General features: G+C 47.8%; 1 protein-coding gene across 1 annotated transcript in view; it reads left to right on the top strand.

Annotated features, from left to right (window-relative positions):
• The first annotated feature begins 5,954 nt into the window (after nt 1–5,954).
• DNAH1 (dynein axonemal heavy chain 1) overlaps nt 5,955–18,154 on the top strand; it is a 72,686-nt gene continuing 60,486 nt past the window's right edge. Inside the window, exons 1-10 of the mRNA XM_074602227.1 lie at nt 5,955–6,167; nt 6,755–6,827; nt 9,251–9,425; nt 9,916–10,072; nt 10,599–10,731; nt 12,208–12,369; nt 12,913–13,165; nt 14,432–14,589; nt 15,425–15,636; nt 16,873–17,171. Of these exons, the coding sequence (XP_074458328.1) occupies nt 5,955–6,167; nt 6,755–6,827; nt 9,251–9,425; nt 9,916–10,072; nt 10,599–10,731; nt 12,208–12,369; nt 12,913–13,165; nt 14,432–14,589; nt 15,425–15,636; nt 16,873–17,171 (1,835 nt within the window). The remainder of the gene's footprint in view (nt 6,168–6,754; nt 6,828–9,250; nt 9,426–9,915; nt 10,073–10,598; nt 10,732–12,207; nt 12,370–12,912; nt 13,166–14,431; nt 14,590–15,424; nt 15,637–16,872; nt 17,172–18,154) is intronic.

The following is an 18,154-nucleotide window of genomic DNA, read 5'->3' as shown; positions in this document are numbered from 1 at the left end:
AGTCGCCCGTTCCCACCTGATGTGACCTCCTAAGGTGTGACCACTCAAGACTTTCACGGGTACATAAGCTTGGCTGTAGACAAACTATTGTGCAGCTCTATATTCCACAACCTATCCACCTACAACAGTTTTGGGGATGGGATGGAGGAGGGATCTGCTGGACCTTCCTGGACAGCTGCCGGTAGGGTTGGCAGCCAGCTGGTGAGGAAGGTGGTACTGAACGGAGCAGCAGGCACCTAGCCCCTCAGCTCCCTGGGACAGGGAAAGGGGGCTGTCCCCCAGAGGTACTTGGTGGTGGGTGCCAGCTCCTCAGTGGGATGTCCTGCTACCCACACCCTGGGGCTGGCGGCCCTGGGAGGCAAGGGCTGGCAGTGGCTCTGTGGTGGTGGTGGTGGCTTGGTAGGAGTGGTTATGTGGTGGCTTTATTGGCAGTGGTGGCTCTGTGATGGGTGGTGGCTTGATGATGACTCTGTGGTGGCTCAGTGGTGGGGTGTTTGAGGAGGCTTGGTGGTGGTGCCTCTGAGGTAGCACTGGGGGCCTTGTGATGTCCCTGTGGTGGTGTCTCGCGAGATGGCAGAGGAAGCTCCGTGGTGTCTCTGAGGAAGCAGTGATGGCTCTCTGGTGCCTCTGAGGTGGCATGGAAGCTCTGTGGTGGTGTGTCTGAGGCGGCAGTGGGGGCTCTGTGGTGGCTCAGTGGTGGTGGCAGTGGGGGTTTGTGGTGTCTCTGAGGTAACAGCAGGGGCTCTGAGAGGGCTCAGTGATGGTGCCTCTGAAGTGGCAGTGGGGGTTTGTGGTGTCCCTGTGGCGGTGCCACTGCGGTGGCAGTGGAAGCTCTGTGGTGGTGTCTCCGAGGTGGCAGTGGGGACTCTGAGGAGACCCAGTGGCGCTGTCTCAGAGGGGGCTGAGTGGTGGTGGCTCTGAGATGGCACCGGGGGTTTGTGCTGGCTCTGTGGCGGTGCCCCTGAGCTGGCAGTGAGGGCTCTGTGGCGGCCCACCCGCCGGAGGTGACACCCCCCCCCGCCACCGCCCGGGGCGTGCGGCCGCCCGGCACCTCCCCCGGACCAGCCCAACCGCCGGTGGGGGGGCGGTGAGGCGGGGGGCGCCGCCCCCGCCATCCGGATGGTTGCGCCCGCCCCCTCCTCCCGTAGCAACGAGGCCGGCGTCGGGCGCCGGCGGGCGGTGCGCGGCGGGGCGGCCGGTGCGTACCGACACCGGGAAGGGTTGGGCACCCGCCGGTAGGCCGCCCCCCGGCCCGGGCAGCGCCGCCGGGAGCGGGTCCGGCGTCTGGGGGGGTCTGAGGAGGGGCTTGGGGTGGGGGGGAACGGGGCCCCGCCGGGCTGGGCCTAGCGGGGGTGGAGGGACGGAGGCCTGGGCGGGTGGAGGGCCGGGGGACGGACGGACGGACAGACGGACGGACAGGTGTGGGTGATGAGGGGGTCCCCCTCGTGTGTTTCAAGGCACTGGAAATGTCGGGCAGGGTTCGGCTTCCTCAGACCGCCAGAAGCGGGGTGTCCCCCCCGCCACTGGGGCAAAGTGGGGTCGCAAGGAGCCGGGGTGCCTCGCTCCCTGCCATTGCCGCAATTAGCACAATTAGTTACTGCCCTTGGGTGGCTTCTCCTGCCCTCCGGTAGCAACCGAGACTGTTGTGCTTCATAAATGAAACAAACATTGTTGGAGTCACGGTCTAAATACTTTGTGTGGTGTCTCGTAACACCCACCATGGCTATAACCTTAAAACGGGTGGTGTAACCTGGTCGTTAACGGCACTCTGTGTAATGAGGAATGCTGTTTGCCATCCATCTTGCAGTTCCCCCCTGCGTCCTCAGGTTCTGGTGGTGGTTGTGTGGTGTTCTCCCATGGAGAAAGGAATGCTCTTAAAAACCCGGAGGAAAATCAATTTTAAAACCACGCAAATTGTCACTGGGAACGGGGTGATATAAAACTCAAAATTACTTTCAACTCCCTTTTTAAAGTAGAAGAGATTTGAAGTAGAGGATAATCTTTAAAGCAGTTTGTTGGGAGTGCATCACCTTGTCTGAGCTCATCTATATGGCTTAAATTATAGGAAGAAGCAATTTCCACATGTTGGTGTGTGGATGATGTAGTAGTTGGGGTTCTGGTTATTCACAGATAGATTTCACATAAATGACTACTAGATTTCAATCTGCAGTTTTGCTTAGAAGCCATATTATTGTTAAAGTACTCTTCTCTTTTTCTGTTGCAATTTTTAGCTGTTTAGAACCTTATTTGAAAGAAAAGAGGCTTTCTTAGTCCATTTTGTCAAAGCTTTGGATCAAAGAATCAAAGTAGAGGCAACAGATCAAAAAGCTCGTACCAGACATTGAGGAAGACATGTGGGAGTTTGGCTTCTTGGATATGTAAAGCCTGGATTTACTGAGAAATTGTAATTACAGTTTTGCCACAATGACACACAGACGCTGTAGCTAATATTGTGTCAGCAGTGCCATTAAAATATGCTCTCGTTTTGAATAGTTCAATTTAGCATAGTATAATGTACCTGGTATATCTAGGAAACGTGCTTTTCAGGTGTGAGAGAGCATGACTGAACTGCCGGAGAGATAGGCGTTTCAGCAGTCGGGAAAAGATTTTTTCAAAGCTTATTATAGCTAAAGCTGGGATGGCTTGGTGCCAGATGTTTGCCGTTGAAGAGCAGGGAGATGCTCTTGGAGGCAGAAGGGCAGCGGAGAGCAAAGAGTTATTGAGGTGGGCAGAGGATCTGCTTTCAGGAAGACATCTCATCCGCTTGCCTGTGAGCTGAACTCCTTTTTCCCCTCACCTTGTGGAAGAGGAGCTCCAGCCCTGAGGGAAGTGCTCCGAGCAGGAAGGGATTGAAGGCTGGGAATGTGGCGTGCAGATGGCCTCTTGCCCGCAGCTGCAACAGCCAGAGTGTGACACTAACAGGGCTCTGGGCAGTTTCACTGCTTTTCTTCAGGAGTCCTCAGGCAACTGAGAAATCCTCGAGTGCGAGCTATTTCACACCGTCGGCAGTTGCTCTAGCAGAGCTGACTGAAAGCTTGGGCTGTCATCACGTGCTCGCTGGAAGGTGGAAGGCATTCCCTTCTCTGATCACTGACACCCTCAGCAACCCACACCAAGCTCTGCTGCCCAGGGATAAGGGTCTGGGGTCACCCTCGGATGGAGGGTGGGGGGGACAGCCCTGCAGCCTGCATGCTGCTCGTCACTTTTGGGGGAGCGGGAGGGTGGAAGGTGCCATTGGTGGAGTTGGAGGCTGGGTAAGAGCTGCTCTGCAATAAACCCCTTGGCTCAGCAGCTAGGCTGAATAAAAGAGAGACTGTCTCTCTTCTTGTCTTTTAAACCGACCTTGAGACCATTCCTGAGCTGAGTGGGAGCACCAAACCACCTGCTAGCTGGAGGCTGGCACCGGAGCAAGCTCCCCACCATCCTCTGGGAAACCTCCTTGCTGGAAACCCTGGCCACATCCCAGCAGCTGGGGTGGCAGGAGAGTAGGGTTTGCTTTGCGCTTAGAGCATTTCTCCCATCTCTATATCAGCTTTAGCGTGCTCAGACGGGCTGTTCCACTCATCTGTCTGGGGAATTGCTGGGAAAACTTTGAAAGCCTGGTTTTGTTCTTTATTTTGGGAGGTGTGTCAGGTTTCTTTGCAGGTACAAACACCAGACCCTCCCTCTGTGCAGCTGGGAGAGCGTGACGGATGGTTTTGAGCTGGACACTGAGTAGGGTTTGTTTTATTTTGAGATAAGTGCTCAGGAAGGACTTGACGGAGGTGTGAGTGAGTACAGAGGGAGTAAAGCAGGGAAGAATTAGGCTTGCTGTGGGCAGGCTTGGTACACACTTCCCCCATCACGGGAATTTGACCGTCATCATCAGCAGCCACATTATTTTGGTTCTAGGCAGAGATTGCCAGTCCTTCTAAATTGGGAGTGGGTTCAGTCGCTCACCCTGCTAAAGATTCAAGATAAACCTTGCATCTTGGAGTTAGCTTTTTTAATTGGATGGGTTTAGGATTCTGGTCCTAAGAGGTAAAAGTACGACAAGTCATGTCACCACCTCCGGCCCTGCTCCCAGAAAGAGGATGCTCAGGTGACATATCAGGAGAGCCACCGCAGGGTCATTCTGCCTTGCTGCTGTTCTCTGTGCTGGTGCAGCAGGCACAAAAAAGTCCAGCAGTGATTCATCAGGAATCCTTGGATCTTGGCTGATACCAATCAATCCTGCTGGGCTGCTAAAATAGATATGGCCAGAGCATAAAATAGCTAATAAAAACAAAATCCTCCATGGAAAATTCATTTTTCAGGGTATGAGGTTCCAGTTGCCGCGCCAAAGAGAAGCTGAGAAGGGAAAGATTTGAGATTTTCTAGTCTGAAGGAGGGGAGGGGGTATTATTGATCTTGTCTCCCAGGTCTCTCCAATCTGTTCGTTTACTCAGTTTCACTTAAAGGATTCGCATCATGGTAACCTTGATTTATTATCTGATTTCTTTTTTGATTCAACCTCTCAAAATTGTGCACTGGCTTGAACCTGCAGTAATAAACCAGCACAGTTATTCCCTCTTATCTCCGGCATGCATGTAATGTTTTCTCTGCTGTGTGTACCTGATTCATTCTTGCAGACAGGCAGCAAGGTGAAATTTAGAAAAAAATATCGCCCTTTCTGTTCAAGAGTATAGGACGGGCAGAGTTTTTACTCTGTTCAAGAGCAGAGAGGGCATGGCAGGAAAGGATGCTGTGTAGTCGTCTCCACGACAGGATGAGACTCCGGATAGGTGCTGTGCCAGCTGTAGCCCGCAAGACCAGGCAAGGCCGTCTTAAGAAAGAGTCTTTCTAAAAAGACTTCCCTGTAGCAGGCTGTTGCAGAGGCTTGGCCTCCAGAAGTAAGCAAGGCAGACGTGCGGGTCCTAGCAAGGGTGGGGGACACAAGCCGTTAGTCAGGTAGGGCTGGATGAGGAATTTAGCTCTAGCCCTGAGGAGGAATTGATGAATAAGCCACATTGCACTCGGAGTAGCCTTGAGAGACACCACAGAGAGCTTTGACTCATAATTCATAGGAATAAGCTGTGCGGGTATGTGTACATCATTACATCGGCGTGTGTGTCTGCAGGCTGGAGGGGCTTGTGTCACTCTAGCTGTACTAATTAGTTACAGTAGTCATCTCTGTGTTTAGACAAGCCTAAAATCAAGGGTTGCATTATCATCGTGCTGGAAGTCTGAGGGCTGCTCTTAATTAATATCACTCAGTGCATGAAGGTTTTTATAAAATAAAGCTGAGCAGCTGTGATATTTGCCTGGACTTGTGTCTCCCAAGGTGGAAAAGTAGAAATTATTTGTGAGCTGAGATCACCAGCAAAAATATCCCCTGCAGGTGGAGAGAGAGGGGAGCTTCTGGCTATATTTTAATATTCGTTAGGCGATGCTTAAACATCTCTCCTGAATTATTTAAATGAAAGAGTCAGACTTTACACCTGGGAGTAGCTGTGTTGGTATCTAGACTGTAGCCTTCTCCCACTGGAGTCAAGTGTGACAAGGTTTTAAGGGATTTGGGTAGAGTGAAGTATCACTTCTCTTGTAGTCCCAGTTTACTTAAATTCTCCTGGCAGCCTTTTGAATGCTGCCGCAGATCTGGGAAGCCCCTGCTGCTTCAGGAAAGCAGCTTTTCATGTGCGTACTGCCTGTTTTCCCCCTCCAAAATCCATCTGGAATAATAAAGCGCTCTCTTTCCCCAGGGTTAGTGAGCCAACGAGTCACCCACGTGAGACCAATGGCTCCCGGGTCAGGAAGGCAGCACTTCGTATCGAAGCAGGGGGTTGAACCTACCTTGTTACCCACTCATCTTAGCAAGTCAACGATATCCAGCGCGGTGGGAGGGTGTGGAGGAGTGCCAAAGATAGTGTTTAACAGGCTCAATGTCTTTCCGCTCTAGCAAGTCCAGGGTTGAATCACAGTATTGTTCTCCTAAGATGGATAAAGCAACGAAGGATTTCACAAATTCTCTGGGTGTGAGCCCCAACCCTCCCGATACCAGCAATGAGGCTTCATGCTGGGACTGCAGTCCAGGAAGAAGTTTGTTGCTGCCTGATAGCTGCAACCAGGCACCAAAAAAATACTCGTCCTTTAGACAAAAGACATTTTATGCTGATGTTCTCACTCCAGGAGCCTCCAACATCTCAAGGGTAAGTGCAAAGAGCAATTCATTTTCTACCACTGTCCTTCTAAAATGGAAAGACCTATGGTGCACCTGGTATGGAGAAATACAGCTTTTGACCCAGGTCCTAGCCCTTCATTTTGGTCAGAGGCCTTTGTGCAAGACCTTGAGACTTACAAAATGAAGCTGTAAGGCTCTTCCTGATCATAGTTGTCCTGCCTTCCTCAGTGGCCAGTGCTATACCTGTCATGATGTTGCCTGGGTTTAGGATGCCAGGACAGCAGGGCAGGCATGTGGTTGTGACTGCAGATGATATTTGGAAGTAAAATCCTAATGACTATGTGACTAATCAGACCCCAGTCCACATCTTAAACTGATATCAGGCTGCGCTCTGCTGATAAAATCCCCTGCCTCTCTGTGCATTGGACTGAAGTTTCCAGGTATTTGTGCCTCTTTGAGCCTTTTCTGACCATTACTCACAGTCTGAATTGTCCCTAAAGCTCTGGTAATGTTGGTCTTACAGTCTCACTTTCCCTCTGGATCTCTGTAACCCACTCTTTCACCGTGCTACGAGTGTGCTTTGTTATCTCTGATGCTTCCCTTGCTGCGTTTCAGGATGTTTGTGCTGGCCCCCATACGTACCACGCTTTGCTAAAACAGGCGGATCTCGAGCAGCACACCCCTAAAGGTAAATATACTGAGAGGAAACATGACATGGCAGGAAATGGGGCCATAACTATAATGGTTGCTTGTAGCAAAGATGCTGGGAACTAGGCTCATGCCTCTAGCTTAGTGCTCTGCTTTTATTCGGCTGTCAGTGCCAGGAATGGTGCTGAGCTGCTTGAATGTCCTGTGAAAAGTGACTTTAGAGGTGGAGCAAAGTGATCTGACTGGGTGATAAAACCACTCTCCCTTTTCTGCTGGATATATCCACTGCCCCCAGGGTTCAGAGTAGACTGCATTGCTGCCTATGGGAGCTTGGTCCCATGGGCTATATGCCTGGAGAGCATATGAATTTGCATGAGTTATCATTGCGTATGGAGCCAGCAATGCCCCTTTCCTGTGAAAATGGGACCTGCCCGTGAGAGCTGTGTTCAGGATCTAGGTACCCATAGCCAAAATTGTGGTCCTCTTTCGTTTATTCGTTCTGCATCCAGCTGTTCCCCAGGGCAGCTTGTTCTCCCTCGATGCAAGGGGTCTTTGTGGTCCCACCTGCTTACAAGAGCTTGTTGTATTATGGATGCTCAACTATAGGAACAGAGCATGGTTGAAGGGTTTGCCAGCACTCTCCTGGCCCCTAGAGCACCCTTGGGGATATGGATCGCAGGCTGGCAGTGGGTGAAAGTGTGCATGTGAGAGGACTTTAGTCTTAGAGAAAGATGGTAACTATATATACCACCTTCCTGTGCTTAGAAGTGACAGTTATTTTCATGAGTGAGGACAAATGACTGCATCCTCAAGTGAATCTTGACAAGCTAGACTCATCCCTAACAAGTGGAGACAGATCTCTATTTATGATCTGCTGCTTCTTCAAGGGGGAAGAAGCTATCAAGCTGGAAATGTAAATGCAAATGAAACGCTAAGTATTGACATAAATAGTTGATAGTGCACAAAGTGCCATAATGGATGGTGCCATGGATTTTGTAACAATGAAGTGACAAAATTGGAACAGCTGTGCTCCCTGACAACAAATATAAATCAGGGCCATTCTGCAAGGACCCCAAGCAAGAGATATACATGAGGCTAAAGGAGCTATAGTAAACCCTTTGCATTTTAAGGATTCCTTGAAATTATTGTAAGCATGTGTGTTGATATGGACAATGCAAATGTTTAGGATCGTATTTATTCCAGGCTGGGTGCCCTTCCAAAGAGAGGAGCCAGTTGAGTGGCTGTTTCCTTCAGTCCCTCAGCAGACAACGTACGCTACAAGGGCTGTGTCGGGGGCTGTTTAAGAAGGACAAGGGAATGACCTCTTAGAGGACCCTTTTGGTACCTGATCATCCTGAACCATGCCTGGCTTCAGCATTATTGGCTGCTCTACACAATTGCTTTAAAATCAAGGGGTTGTGTCCATGAGGAAGCAAAAGCACATGGAGTAGGGTGAAGGACTGGTCCAAAGCTTGACATCCAAAATACCCCCTTACAAGCCAGAACCTTAAGTTTCTCCTTGGTAAAGTGTGAAAGTTCATCAAATGAAAAGCTCTCCCTCCACCAAAATCTATTTTTAGCTCAATGCATAGCTCTGTCTAGGGAATAGTGCTTTTTAAAGCTTGCATGCAATTACTTAATTTAGGTTAAGCTTCAAATTCCCAGTTTGCTGCTGTTCTATTATTTGCAGCTTGTTTAGCAATGTAAACAGTTTGGTTTATTTATGGGGTAAATGACATGGTTTAATTTCAGCCAATTCTTGGAAATGTATGCTTTTTGCTTAGTCCAAATTTCTGTTGAAAACATTTGGCCAAATCGTGAGATTGTTAGCTGTTTGACTCAATTTTTTCTCACACCCCTGCTGATGTGAGTGGGAGGTTCCCTTGAGCAAAAACTGAGGATAGGTTTGTCCCAAGTAAGGTGTGAATGAGGACTTCACCACTTAAAGATGACCCGAGTGGCTCGTTCTCTTCTGCAATATTCATAAGCCCTTTATCACCATCTTGACCAAGTTTTTCCCAACTACGACTGACTCTTGGTCTCGGGGCACCCCAGGGAGGCAGGGGAATCCCACCCCTTTCTGAGAGTGACGGAAGCTGTGCACTAGAGGCAGTAACTTGTCCATGATGATGTAGAGAGTCTGTAGCAAAACTGGGAACAGAACAGAGCTCCTTAGAGCCAGGTCAGTGCCTTACGTCCTAATAAGGTGCATGACAGTAATTCTCTGTGGAGGCTTCTTCTATGCTGTCATTTTGATACTGGAAAACCACAATGACATCTTGCAGCAGGAAAAAAATGTATTCTTTTCTGTTTCCCACTCGATGTCTGCTTGATTTCTTTCACAAATCTAGTGATGTGACTTCTGCAGACAACCCAGGAGACAGCACAGTCCTCCTGTGTCTGTGAATGCGAAGCAGAGTGATATCTGGTGGTTTCAGATGTGCGTTTCTCTTTGGCTCATAGTCACAACCTTCAAGATGCCCGAGGACTTTGGAAGTGTCCTGGATAAGCAAGTGATTGGACCAACCACTGAGAAACTCATCAAGTCAGATTTCCCAGTACAATCATTTAAGCCCAAAGTGCAAATTGCCTTCCAAGGGCTTCCAGGGCAATGCTCTCAGAAGATGGAGATAGAGAAGTAAGTAACCAGAAAGTGTCTAGACATCATTATGGAGTGGACACAGCAGATTAGGGTGTGGATTTTTGCTTTCAAGACATGACATGTCAAAAATTTGTAGGAAAATACTATCCTGTAAGGCAGCAGTCTCCAAAGTGGGGTGTGCACAAGGGAGTGCACAAGACAATTCGATGGGGTGAAAGCTGGGTTTTTTAATAGTGTTTATTTCATCTTTTGCTCATCCTTTTTTAATTTCTATTTTTGTGTATGCTCTGTAATGTGCATAATATATTAGAACAGTAATACATGTATATAATTTATAAATTGGACTAGGTGATCGTTATACGTCCCTTTCAATGGAACTGTTCTATTCTGCAGATGTATGCGGGGTGTGGTCAAAAATTTTTTTACTGATGGGGGTGCGTGATCAAAAAGCGGAGTTGTAGGCATGGGAGCCCATGCATCTAGAAAGGTGCATTAAGTGGTTATTTCCCCATCTGATTCAAAACAGGAGAAGAAGGCGTTATCTCACCTTTGATATTGCTCAGCTCTTAGCCAACAAGGGGATAGACTCCAATCAGCTGATGCCAAGGCACCACGATCTTGACAATATGCCAACTATTGAGGAGAAGAAAGATCCTGTCTTTCCCATCTACCTCCCGTTAAAGGTAAGAGAGCATGTTTGACACTTGTGATCTATCTCATTGCTTATACCACGGGATGTTTCTGAGAATTGGAGGGCATTTAGCCATCATTGATACAACAAGCAATAAAAGAAGGAAATGCTTCAGAGCAGGTTTGGGCCCTGAAGGATCTCTACAAGATGCTGAGCATCTTCTGCAGGGTGCCCACAACTTTCAACAGAATTAATAGTGCTTGGGGGTGCTCCTCACTGTCATTTGTATGTCTGAAGAAAAAGGGTTGTCTCATGTTTCCTTCTGGGTGCAGTAGTCAGCAGTATTATTGTGTGAGACACCTCCAGACGGTGATCTCTGCTCCTTAGGAGAGAGACAGAGGTACAGGTATTGCTGTTTGGGAGAAGACTGGTGAGCACAGCATTTGCATCTGGACTGTTTTCCCTTTTTATAGCCCATTTAGGAACTGTATGTTGATTTTCCTCTTGTGAAATTTTGTATCAGGTATTTTCTTCTCTCTGAAGTAAGACTTCATTTCACTCATGTCCTGGCTTTCTAGATATTTGACAATGACGAGTATGACTGTCGAACTCCAGAAGAGTGGATCTCGCTAGGACTGGAGCCAGGATCTCATGATAGAAAGCCAGTGCCTGGAAAAGCACTTTTACCTACAGATGATGTACTAGGACATGGTAAAGCTTGAATGAATGAGGCAATGCTAACAATTACAGGCCCGTTCAGCAGAAGGGAGCGTGTAGATTCTGATGAATGCAGCTCTGAATAGCAGAAAAGCAATAACTCATTCTCACCAGGCTCAGGCAGACAGACCAAGAGACCAGGGATATCAATGGCTGTCAGTGCTGCCCTGGATTGACTGTTTCCACGTTTTTAGAAGAAGCTTCTGCCTTTTTCCCTCCTGTTTTTGTGCCTGAAAGTCAGTACAGTCAAAATTTCGCTTTACTGATATGTAGGTATCATCATGAAGTTAGTTTGAACACAGTATGTTTTGCCTGGATTTCACTGCGAGTGCAGGATCAGAAGTCAACTTCCGACTGCAGTGAAAATCCAAGTAGTAAATCTGGGGCAAATTAAGTGATGTGGATGAGCCTTTCCAATGAGAAGGCATCACTAGGTATAGCTGTACTGGTGTCCAGTTGTGGCTGCAGCTCATATCAACACATCTGTACTAGCCTTAAAGCATGGGAACTGGCATGTATATTGACTGCTCAATATATATAGGGGCAACCTCCAGAGGCTTGGCTGTCTGCAAAACCTAAGCATAAAACCTAATCTGTGAGGATCCTCGGGTAGCCAGCACGTCATGGCTGAGTTCTGCTTGCAGCTGGCTTGGGGCACACTGCACCTCATGACTCTCCAGGCTGAATGGACTGTTCTGCACAGAAGTAGTCAGACCCTCTAGGCCCTAGGGGAGATGAGACCACTGGCATCTGTATAGTGCCAGCACTGCTGCAAATTCCTGTAGCTCAGACCCATCGTTAACAGCATCCATTCTCAACTTCATTATAATGCTGTCCTGAACTGTATCTATATTGATATCGATATAGAGATATATCTGTTTGGTTAGCACCTCCTGAACATTGAAGAGTTGGATGCCCTGGGAATGACCCAGAGAAATAATAGACTGGGGGAGAAGGCACAGGGTTTTACACCCACTCCCAATTAGCAGAATGAGGACTCATGTGGAGGGTGACACAGGGCTAGAGCTGCCCATGGGAAAGGAGAATGGGATCCCCACAGGACCCATGTGGGTAATGAGGGGTCCTGGATCAAGGGGTGAAGGAAATGGGAGGCAGAGGGGTCCTCAGGTACAGGCTGAAAGAGGATGTAGGGGCATACGGGACCCAAATATGAGACTATGGATGCAAAGAGTGAGTGGGAGTACCTGAAGCAGGAGGTAGGAGGATGGCCCACGGGGAACCACGGAGGTAAGAGGAGGAAAATGGAGGCGTCTGGTGTGTGCAAACAGTTGGAAATGCTAAGCTGTAGTTCATTATTTAGTTGATCATAGCAGAAATTTTGTGAGATTGAGAGAAATTCAAACTATTAAATGGATTTAACTATCGCGTCACCACACTGATTAGGAAAGTCCATTTGCTGTAGCCTCCAGGAGGATGGACTAACCCTGTTTTAATCCTTGATTCTCTCAGAGGACCCCAAAAGCCAGAAGTTAATCTACAAGTGGCTTGATGTTGGTGTTCTGGATTACGACAAGGAGACAGAGCTCTACTTGGTCCATAAAACAGATAAGAATGGGCTGGTGAGGGATGAAGAAGGGAGACCCATCCTCAATGGAGGAATAACTCCAGAAGGTGTGTTTTGAGTAAGGCCTTTTGGGACCTGGAATATACTCTGAGACCCAGTCCATTACCCACTCTGGTCCTAGATAGAGCGGGGAAGGACATCAAGGAGTCATTTAATTCCTCGCCCTTGTTATCACTTTTGACACATGTCTGTTTAACCTCTCTGGAAAAACCTCCAGGGGAGAGAACTCTATACCTTGACTTGACAACCTATTTGAGGCCTTCCCTTTAGAGGTAGCTTTCTTTTTTTCTCTGTCTCTCATCTTTCCTGCCTTCAAGAAAAGTTAAATGATGGTCTTTCTGGGACAATGCCATTTTGAGGGGGAATGTGGACAGATTAAGATGAAGTACTCCCCCTCTTGAAAGAGTTTGGAGATGCTCCTAATTCCATGCACCGTGTCTCTTGCTGTCCTCAGCTTTGGTCCCTCATTTTGATCTCCAGTAAGCCAGCCCAATTATATTGTCCATCAAAAAAGCTGCTGTAAGCATTGCAAGCTGTTCTGAGTTTTGTTTTCCCTGTAGGCTCTTGTAAGTTTTATTTTCATTTCCCAGGAAGAGCGCCATTGTTGTCATGCCAGTACTGGGTGCCACGAGTTTGCCTACTGTTTCTGGCCGAAGATCCCCAGGTGTTTGCACAGCGAGTAGCTTTTGCCAACAGCTTGCGTAAGAAGACGCAGGCGCTGCTACTCTATCACCTGTATGTGGACTGCATGCCCACAGATGGACTAAATAGCATCAGTGAGAAGAGCCTGCAGAAAATGAAGCTGTTGGCTATGCATACTCCCAAACTGAAGAAAGAGGAGAGGTAAAGCATCAATTACATGTCTGGGGTCTCAGCCTTCAGTCCATTAACATTGTAGGAATTCAGAGGGCTACAAAGCCAGTGGCAATGGAGGCAGATCTTGAGCATCCAACTCCTAGACCGTGGATCTCACGTGCCTTCCAGCCTGTGTACATGTACACCACTCTCTTGCCCAGAGTGTCATCAGAGGTAGGTAGGACAAGAGCCCCAGGGATACGTGTACAGGATGGGTGATCTGTCAGCGTTCCCAGATGAAGTAGATGTACTTCATATGCAGATCCACTGAGCCATGCTTACACATGCACTTGAATGGCCTTCAAAAGCAAGACGTTTAGACAGAAGTGGCATGGTTGACCTTGCTGTCTCCCTGTGCTTTCAGGGAACAGATCAGTCATTCCTGAATTGATCTGCAGACCACCAGCTGTCTCCAGAGTTGGATGTTGTCTGCTGGTGACTCTTTTACCTATTAAGAGCTGCTAAAACAAATCAAAAGAAGATCTGCACAGGGTGAAGCAAACAGAAGAGGAGATCAGCTGGATATAATCGAGTGTCTCTTTGAGATGCAGTTCATATCAGGAAGATGCTTTAAGAGTCCCTGGGCTGATGAATCATGAGCCATTGGTGGTGTCACTGGGAATCAGCCATGACTGATTGCCCTGCTCACAGACAAGAAGGTGTGAAGGGCTGCATGGTCTGCCAGCCTAAACTAGAGAGTAGTGAGTAATTAGTCTCTGTTTGTGAGCAGAAATACAGGGATAAAGAAAAGTACTCTGCCTGCTTGAGGGAAAAGATGATGCTTTCCTAGGGCAAATAGAAAAGGGTTTCAGCACTTATACACATGTTTTGGCTGAGGAGTCTGATTTTAAGGTGTGCTCAGCTCTTGTCAGTTGGGACGACAGCTCAGGTAGCTCAACTTTTCCAGAACTACCATCTAGCTTCTTCAGTTTGTGGGGTTTTTTCTGTCGCTTCTGTAACGGTTCTCCCCCTGCACGCCCCCACTGGAGATTTTGCTTTGATCTGAAAAGACACTTGGGAAGGCTGCAGTCCTAGTCCCAGGTCCCCACTTGCCTCTGTCGTTAAATGTCCAGTTGAGAGCTTTGCTGGCTGCTTCATTGTCTGCACAGCGCTCCTGATGCGTTCAGTAGTAGGTGAGCTTCTGGGTTAGCAAATCCAGGAGGCAGGGAGTGAAAGGTGGGTTTTGCAGTAAAGCTACAGACATAATGCTGCTTGAACACTGTGGATTGTCATTGTTTCCATGTCTTGTAACAGGGTGTTAGACTATATGTGCTGCCTGGAGAAAGAAGTGAGATTAGACTATGAACACACCATGAACAGGCTCAGCTTTGACAGAGTCATCACTTCCAAACCTCAGATGTTTTCTTATGTCACTCTGCCAGACAAAGAGGAGAAGAAAGTACCAGAGAAAGGTATGGGACACAGTGAAGCACTTTAAATTGGTTATAGCACCTCTTGTCTTTGGTAGGATTCATGCTCTGTTGTACAAACTCTCAGGTTCATGTTAATGATTAGGGCTCATAAGGGGCAGCAGCAGGAGATCATATGAGACTTTTGAGTATATCTGCTCTTTTTTAGGGTATATTTGCATGTTCATGTTACGTCAGTATTACATATCACCATCCATCAGCTAAGCAGCAGCAACTCTGCAAGTGTTCCCTTAATGGCACCAAATGCATGGCAGTGTAATTAGCTTAACTGCCTTCCATTTGCCACTGTGCTGGGGCTGGCCACCTTCCACTTGCTGTGCTCAGCTGTGGCGTACCTCAGGTGCGAAAGAGGGCTCAGGCTCTTTTACTGTTATGAACTGGAGGAAAACGACCACGGTAAAAAGGGGTGGAGGGGTGTGTGTGTGTATTTTGTGGACTTAGATCTTCTGTTGGAATGCCTTGAAGTGGTTCACAAGTGGTTGCTCACAGATGAGATGTCTCAGTTGTGCCTTGAAGCTTCAGTGGGAAGATTCGTCAAGTCCCATGTTCTTTCTCATGGGAATTTCGTGAGCCAAAGCCTCAGGAAGGTCAGGCACCAAGACAGTCCCTCACCCTGTAATGGGAGGCTGCAGAAAGTCTGCTGCGAAACAGAGACTCTCATCCAGCCATCTACTGAAACTGCTACATGGTACACCCTGTGCATCAGAGGAGAGTCCTTTTCACAAGCACTGTCCCAAAGAGAGCTGTACTCTTCCTCTAAAACAGAGGTTGTAATGGCTGTTGCAGGCAATAACATGTTCTTTTTTTTTCGTGCCAGGGCTCATCTGTATCCCAGACTATCCGTTTGATGAGCGACAAGCATATTTCAACTCTGTCTCACTCCTGACCAGGCCAGAAGTCATCCTTCTCCTTACACAGGTGCAAGATGAGTGCAACAAGGCAGCCGCCATGTCTCTGTTTAATTCAACTTTAGCCAACCATGTCTGCTTGGAGGAGTTTGAACAGATCCAGACCCAGACCTTCACTCAGGTGAGTGGAGGAAGCACGGGGGGCCAAGACATGGAGCAGCCAGCAGGGCTCTCTGCGTGTATTAGACAGATGCAGCAGCTGAAGATCTATTCCTTGGAAATGGATGAGCTTTCAAAGGAGACATTGTGGGTGTGACAGGGAGGAATTTGCGTGTGCATGTCAAATTTATTGGGATGTGGGGAGAATGGGCTGAAAGACCCATAGTCCCCTAGTTAGCATCAGCCAATGCTGACCGTGCTCTTAGTCATGTGTTGAACAAGTGGCCACATAGGGCTACAGCCCCTCTTTTCTCCTCCTGGTCTCCATGCAGATTAACAATCCTGGTTGGCATTCAAAAGTTTCCAATTTTTTCGCTTTTATTTCCTCATCCCTCCAGCTGCAAGGCACAAGAGCTTTGATTCCTCCTGAAGCGCTCATGGGGGTAATGCTTTTCTATGCTCTATGTTCTTTATGTACTTAATTAAATTACTCTGCTTGCAATGCCAGCAGACAGACTAGGACAAAAATTTGCAACTCTGTGGTAACTCTCGCCAGAAGATCTTCTTGCCCTCTAAGTGAGGGCAGCACATTGCACCCTGGAATGTGGCCACACGGGGTAGCTTGCAGAGGGTTACACAGTAAATCAGTGGCAGAGGGCATGTGCTGGTCCTTCCCGGTCCCATGCTGCCTCAGCTAGGCAGTGCTGTCATCCACTCAGTGACTGAGGTTGTTTTATTACGCACAAACAGCAGCTGCCTGTGGAGCAAAAGTGACACTTGGTGGTATTTTAATAAATTAAAACACTGCAGACTGCCGCTGCCCTTGGCTTCTTCCCCTCTTTCTTCTCACTTGTCAAGAGAAGGTAACATTCTGTCCTTTACTCGCTCATCGTACTGTCGACACAACTTTATGAGGGACCCTGACACAGGCAGCTCCAGGGATAGTGCTCTATAGAAAAGAGAACAAAAAGGAAACACTGTGTATAAAAAGAAAGAATAGAGCGCTCCTGCTTTTTAATACCAGGCTTTCTTTTTGTAGGTGTTTTCTCAGTGAAGGAGATGTATGGCCAGGTTCAGGTGCCACGTGTGTGTGTGCATGGATTTGAGAGGTACTGTTTAGCTGCCGCAGCTCTGAGAGAACAGTTGCCTTTCACAGCAGAGAGAGGTCCAGCAGGCCCAGCTAACAGCTAACCTCGCCGTACTGCCTTCCTATCAGCCCTTGGAGGACTACACAGTTTGCTTTTTCTTTTTGCCCTAGGTTCAAATGTTTCTCAAGGATACTTGGATCCATACTCTAAAGACTGCAGTAAAGAGCAACCTGAGACATGCAGGCAAAGACTGGTACAACCTGGAACAGAGCCGCTGGGATGTCTACCAGATGTCCAAACTGCATAAGCTGATGACGCGCATCAAGTTCATGCTCCAGGACTCTCTGCGGTATCTGGTCCAGAACTCACTGATCAGCTTCACCCAGCTTTTGCTGGATGCTTGCCATGGTATCCTGAATTGCTCACAGGACATGGAATGGGGAGATGACCTCATCAATAGTCCCTACAGGTAAGGAAGGGAGAGGGGAAAAAAGGGTGGAAAGAGCAGATAAGTGTAGTGCCATTGCCTATCTAACTGCTTTTTGCAAGCAAGCTTTGCACTGCAACTTTAGGCTGGGCTGTTTCCCCAGTTCTCCACCTGCCACATTTGCTTGAGTATGGAAGAATGACACCGAGCTGGCTGCTCTGTTAGTACAGATTTCGAGTTGCTGTTAGTGATATGAGGCAGCCCATCAGAAACAAGGTCTGCTACTTTGACGTGCTGTTCTAAAGATTAGATACTTCCAGCATTCTCAGGGGAGCAAATAATTATTACTAGCTTTTTTTTCTGGAGGCCAGGAAGAAGAATATCAGGAGGCAAGGCTGGTTAAATTCCATTCTTGGATTAAGCCTCAGGAGTAGGATCTGGCCTGGGATCTCTAAAGAATACAAAATTCAGGTTGTCACAGTGCCTAGAATTTTCTTGCATTGTGTATTGATTTAAGGATTTGTCCTTCATGGTATTCAAAAAGGAAGGTTTAGAAATTGAAAACAGGAAAAGAATAAAAAGAAAATGCCACTCACATGAGGCCTTTTACCTTGAAATCAGTGGAAGTCTTGACACTGATTTCAGCTGATCCTGAGCCATGCTGGTAACGTGCAAGATTGGGAGAAGTTGAATATAACTTCTGGAAAGTGCATTTTAAGAGTATATTGGAGATGCTGAATGCCTGGTTTGAAGAGCATCTACAATTTTTCCGTAAAGCAGCTCCAGTTCTCAACATCAGGTTACGATTTTTGGGGATCCTGATGTGTCATGATTCACACTTCCTTCGCCTTTGATAGACAAGAGTTCTCAATGTCTTTATGTCATTAGTGGTAAATTCAGAACTCAGTGTTTCATATCTTCATCTGTATGGGACAGTCCGCCTCTCCTCTGCTTTCCTTTCCTGTCCAGTAGGCATTTTAGTATCAGCACCAGAGCAATATAATTGTGTGCCATTGTCTCAAAAA

This window comes from Larus michahellis, chromosome 10 (genome assembly GCF_964199755.1).
Source record: "Larus michahellis chromosome 10, bLarMic1.1, whole genome shotgun sequence".
Taxonomy (NCBI): domain Eukaryota; kingdom Metazoa; phylum Chordata; class Aves; order Charadriiformes; family Laridae; genus Larus; species Larus michahellis.
This window is presented reverse-complemented; position numbering and strand designations above follow the sequence as displayed.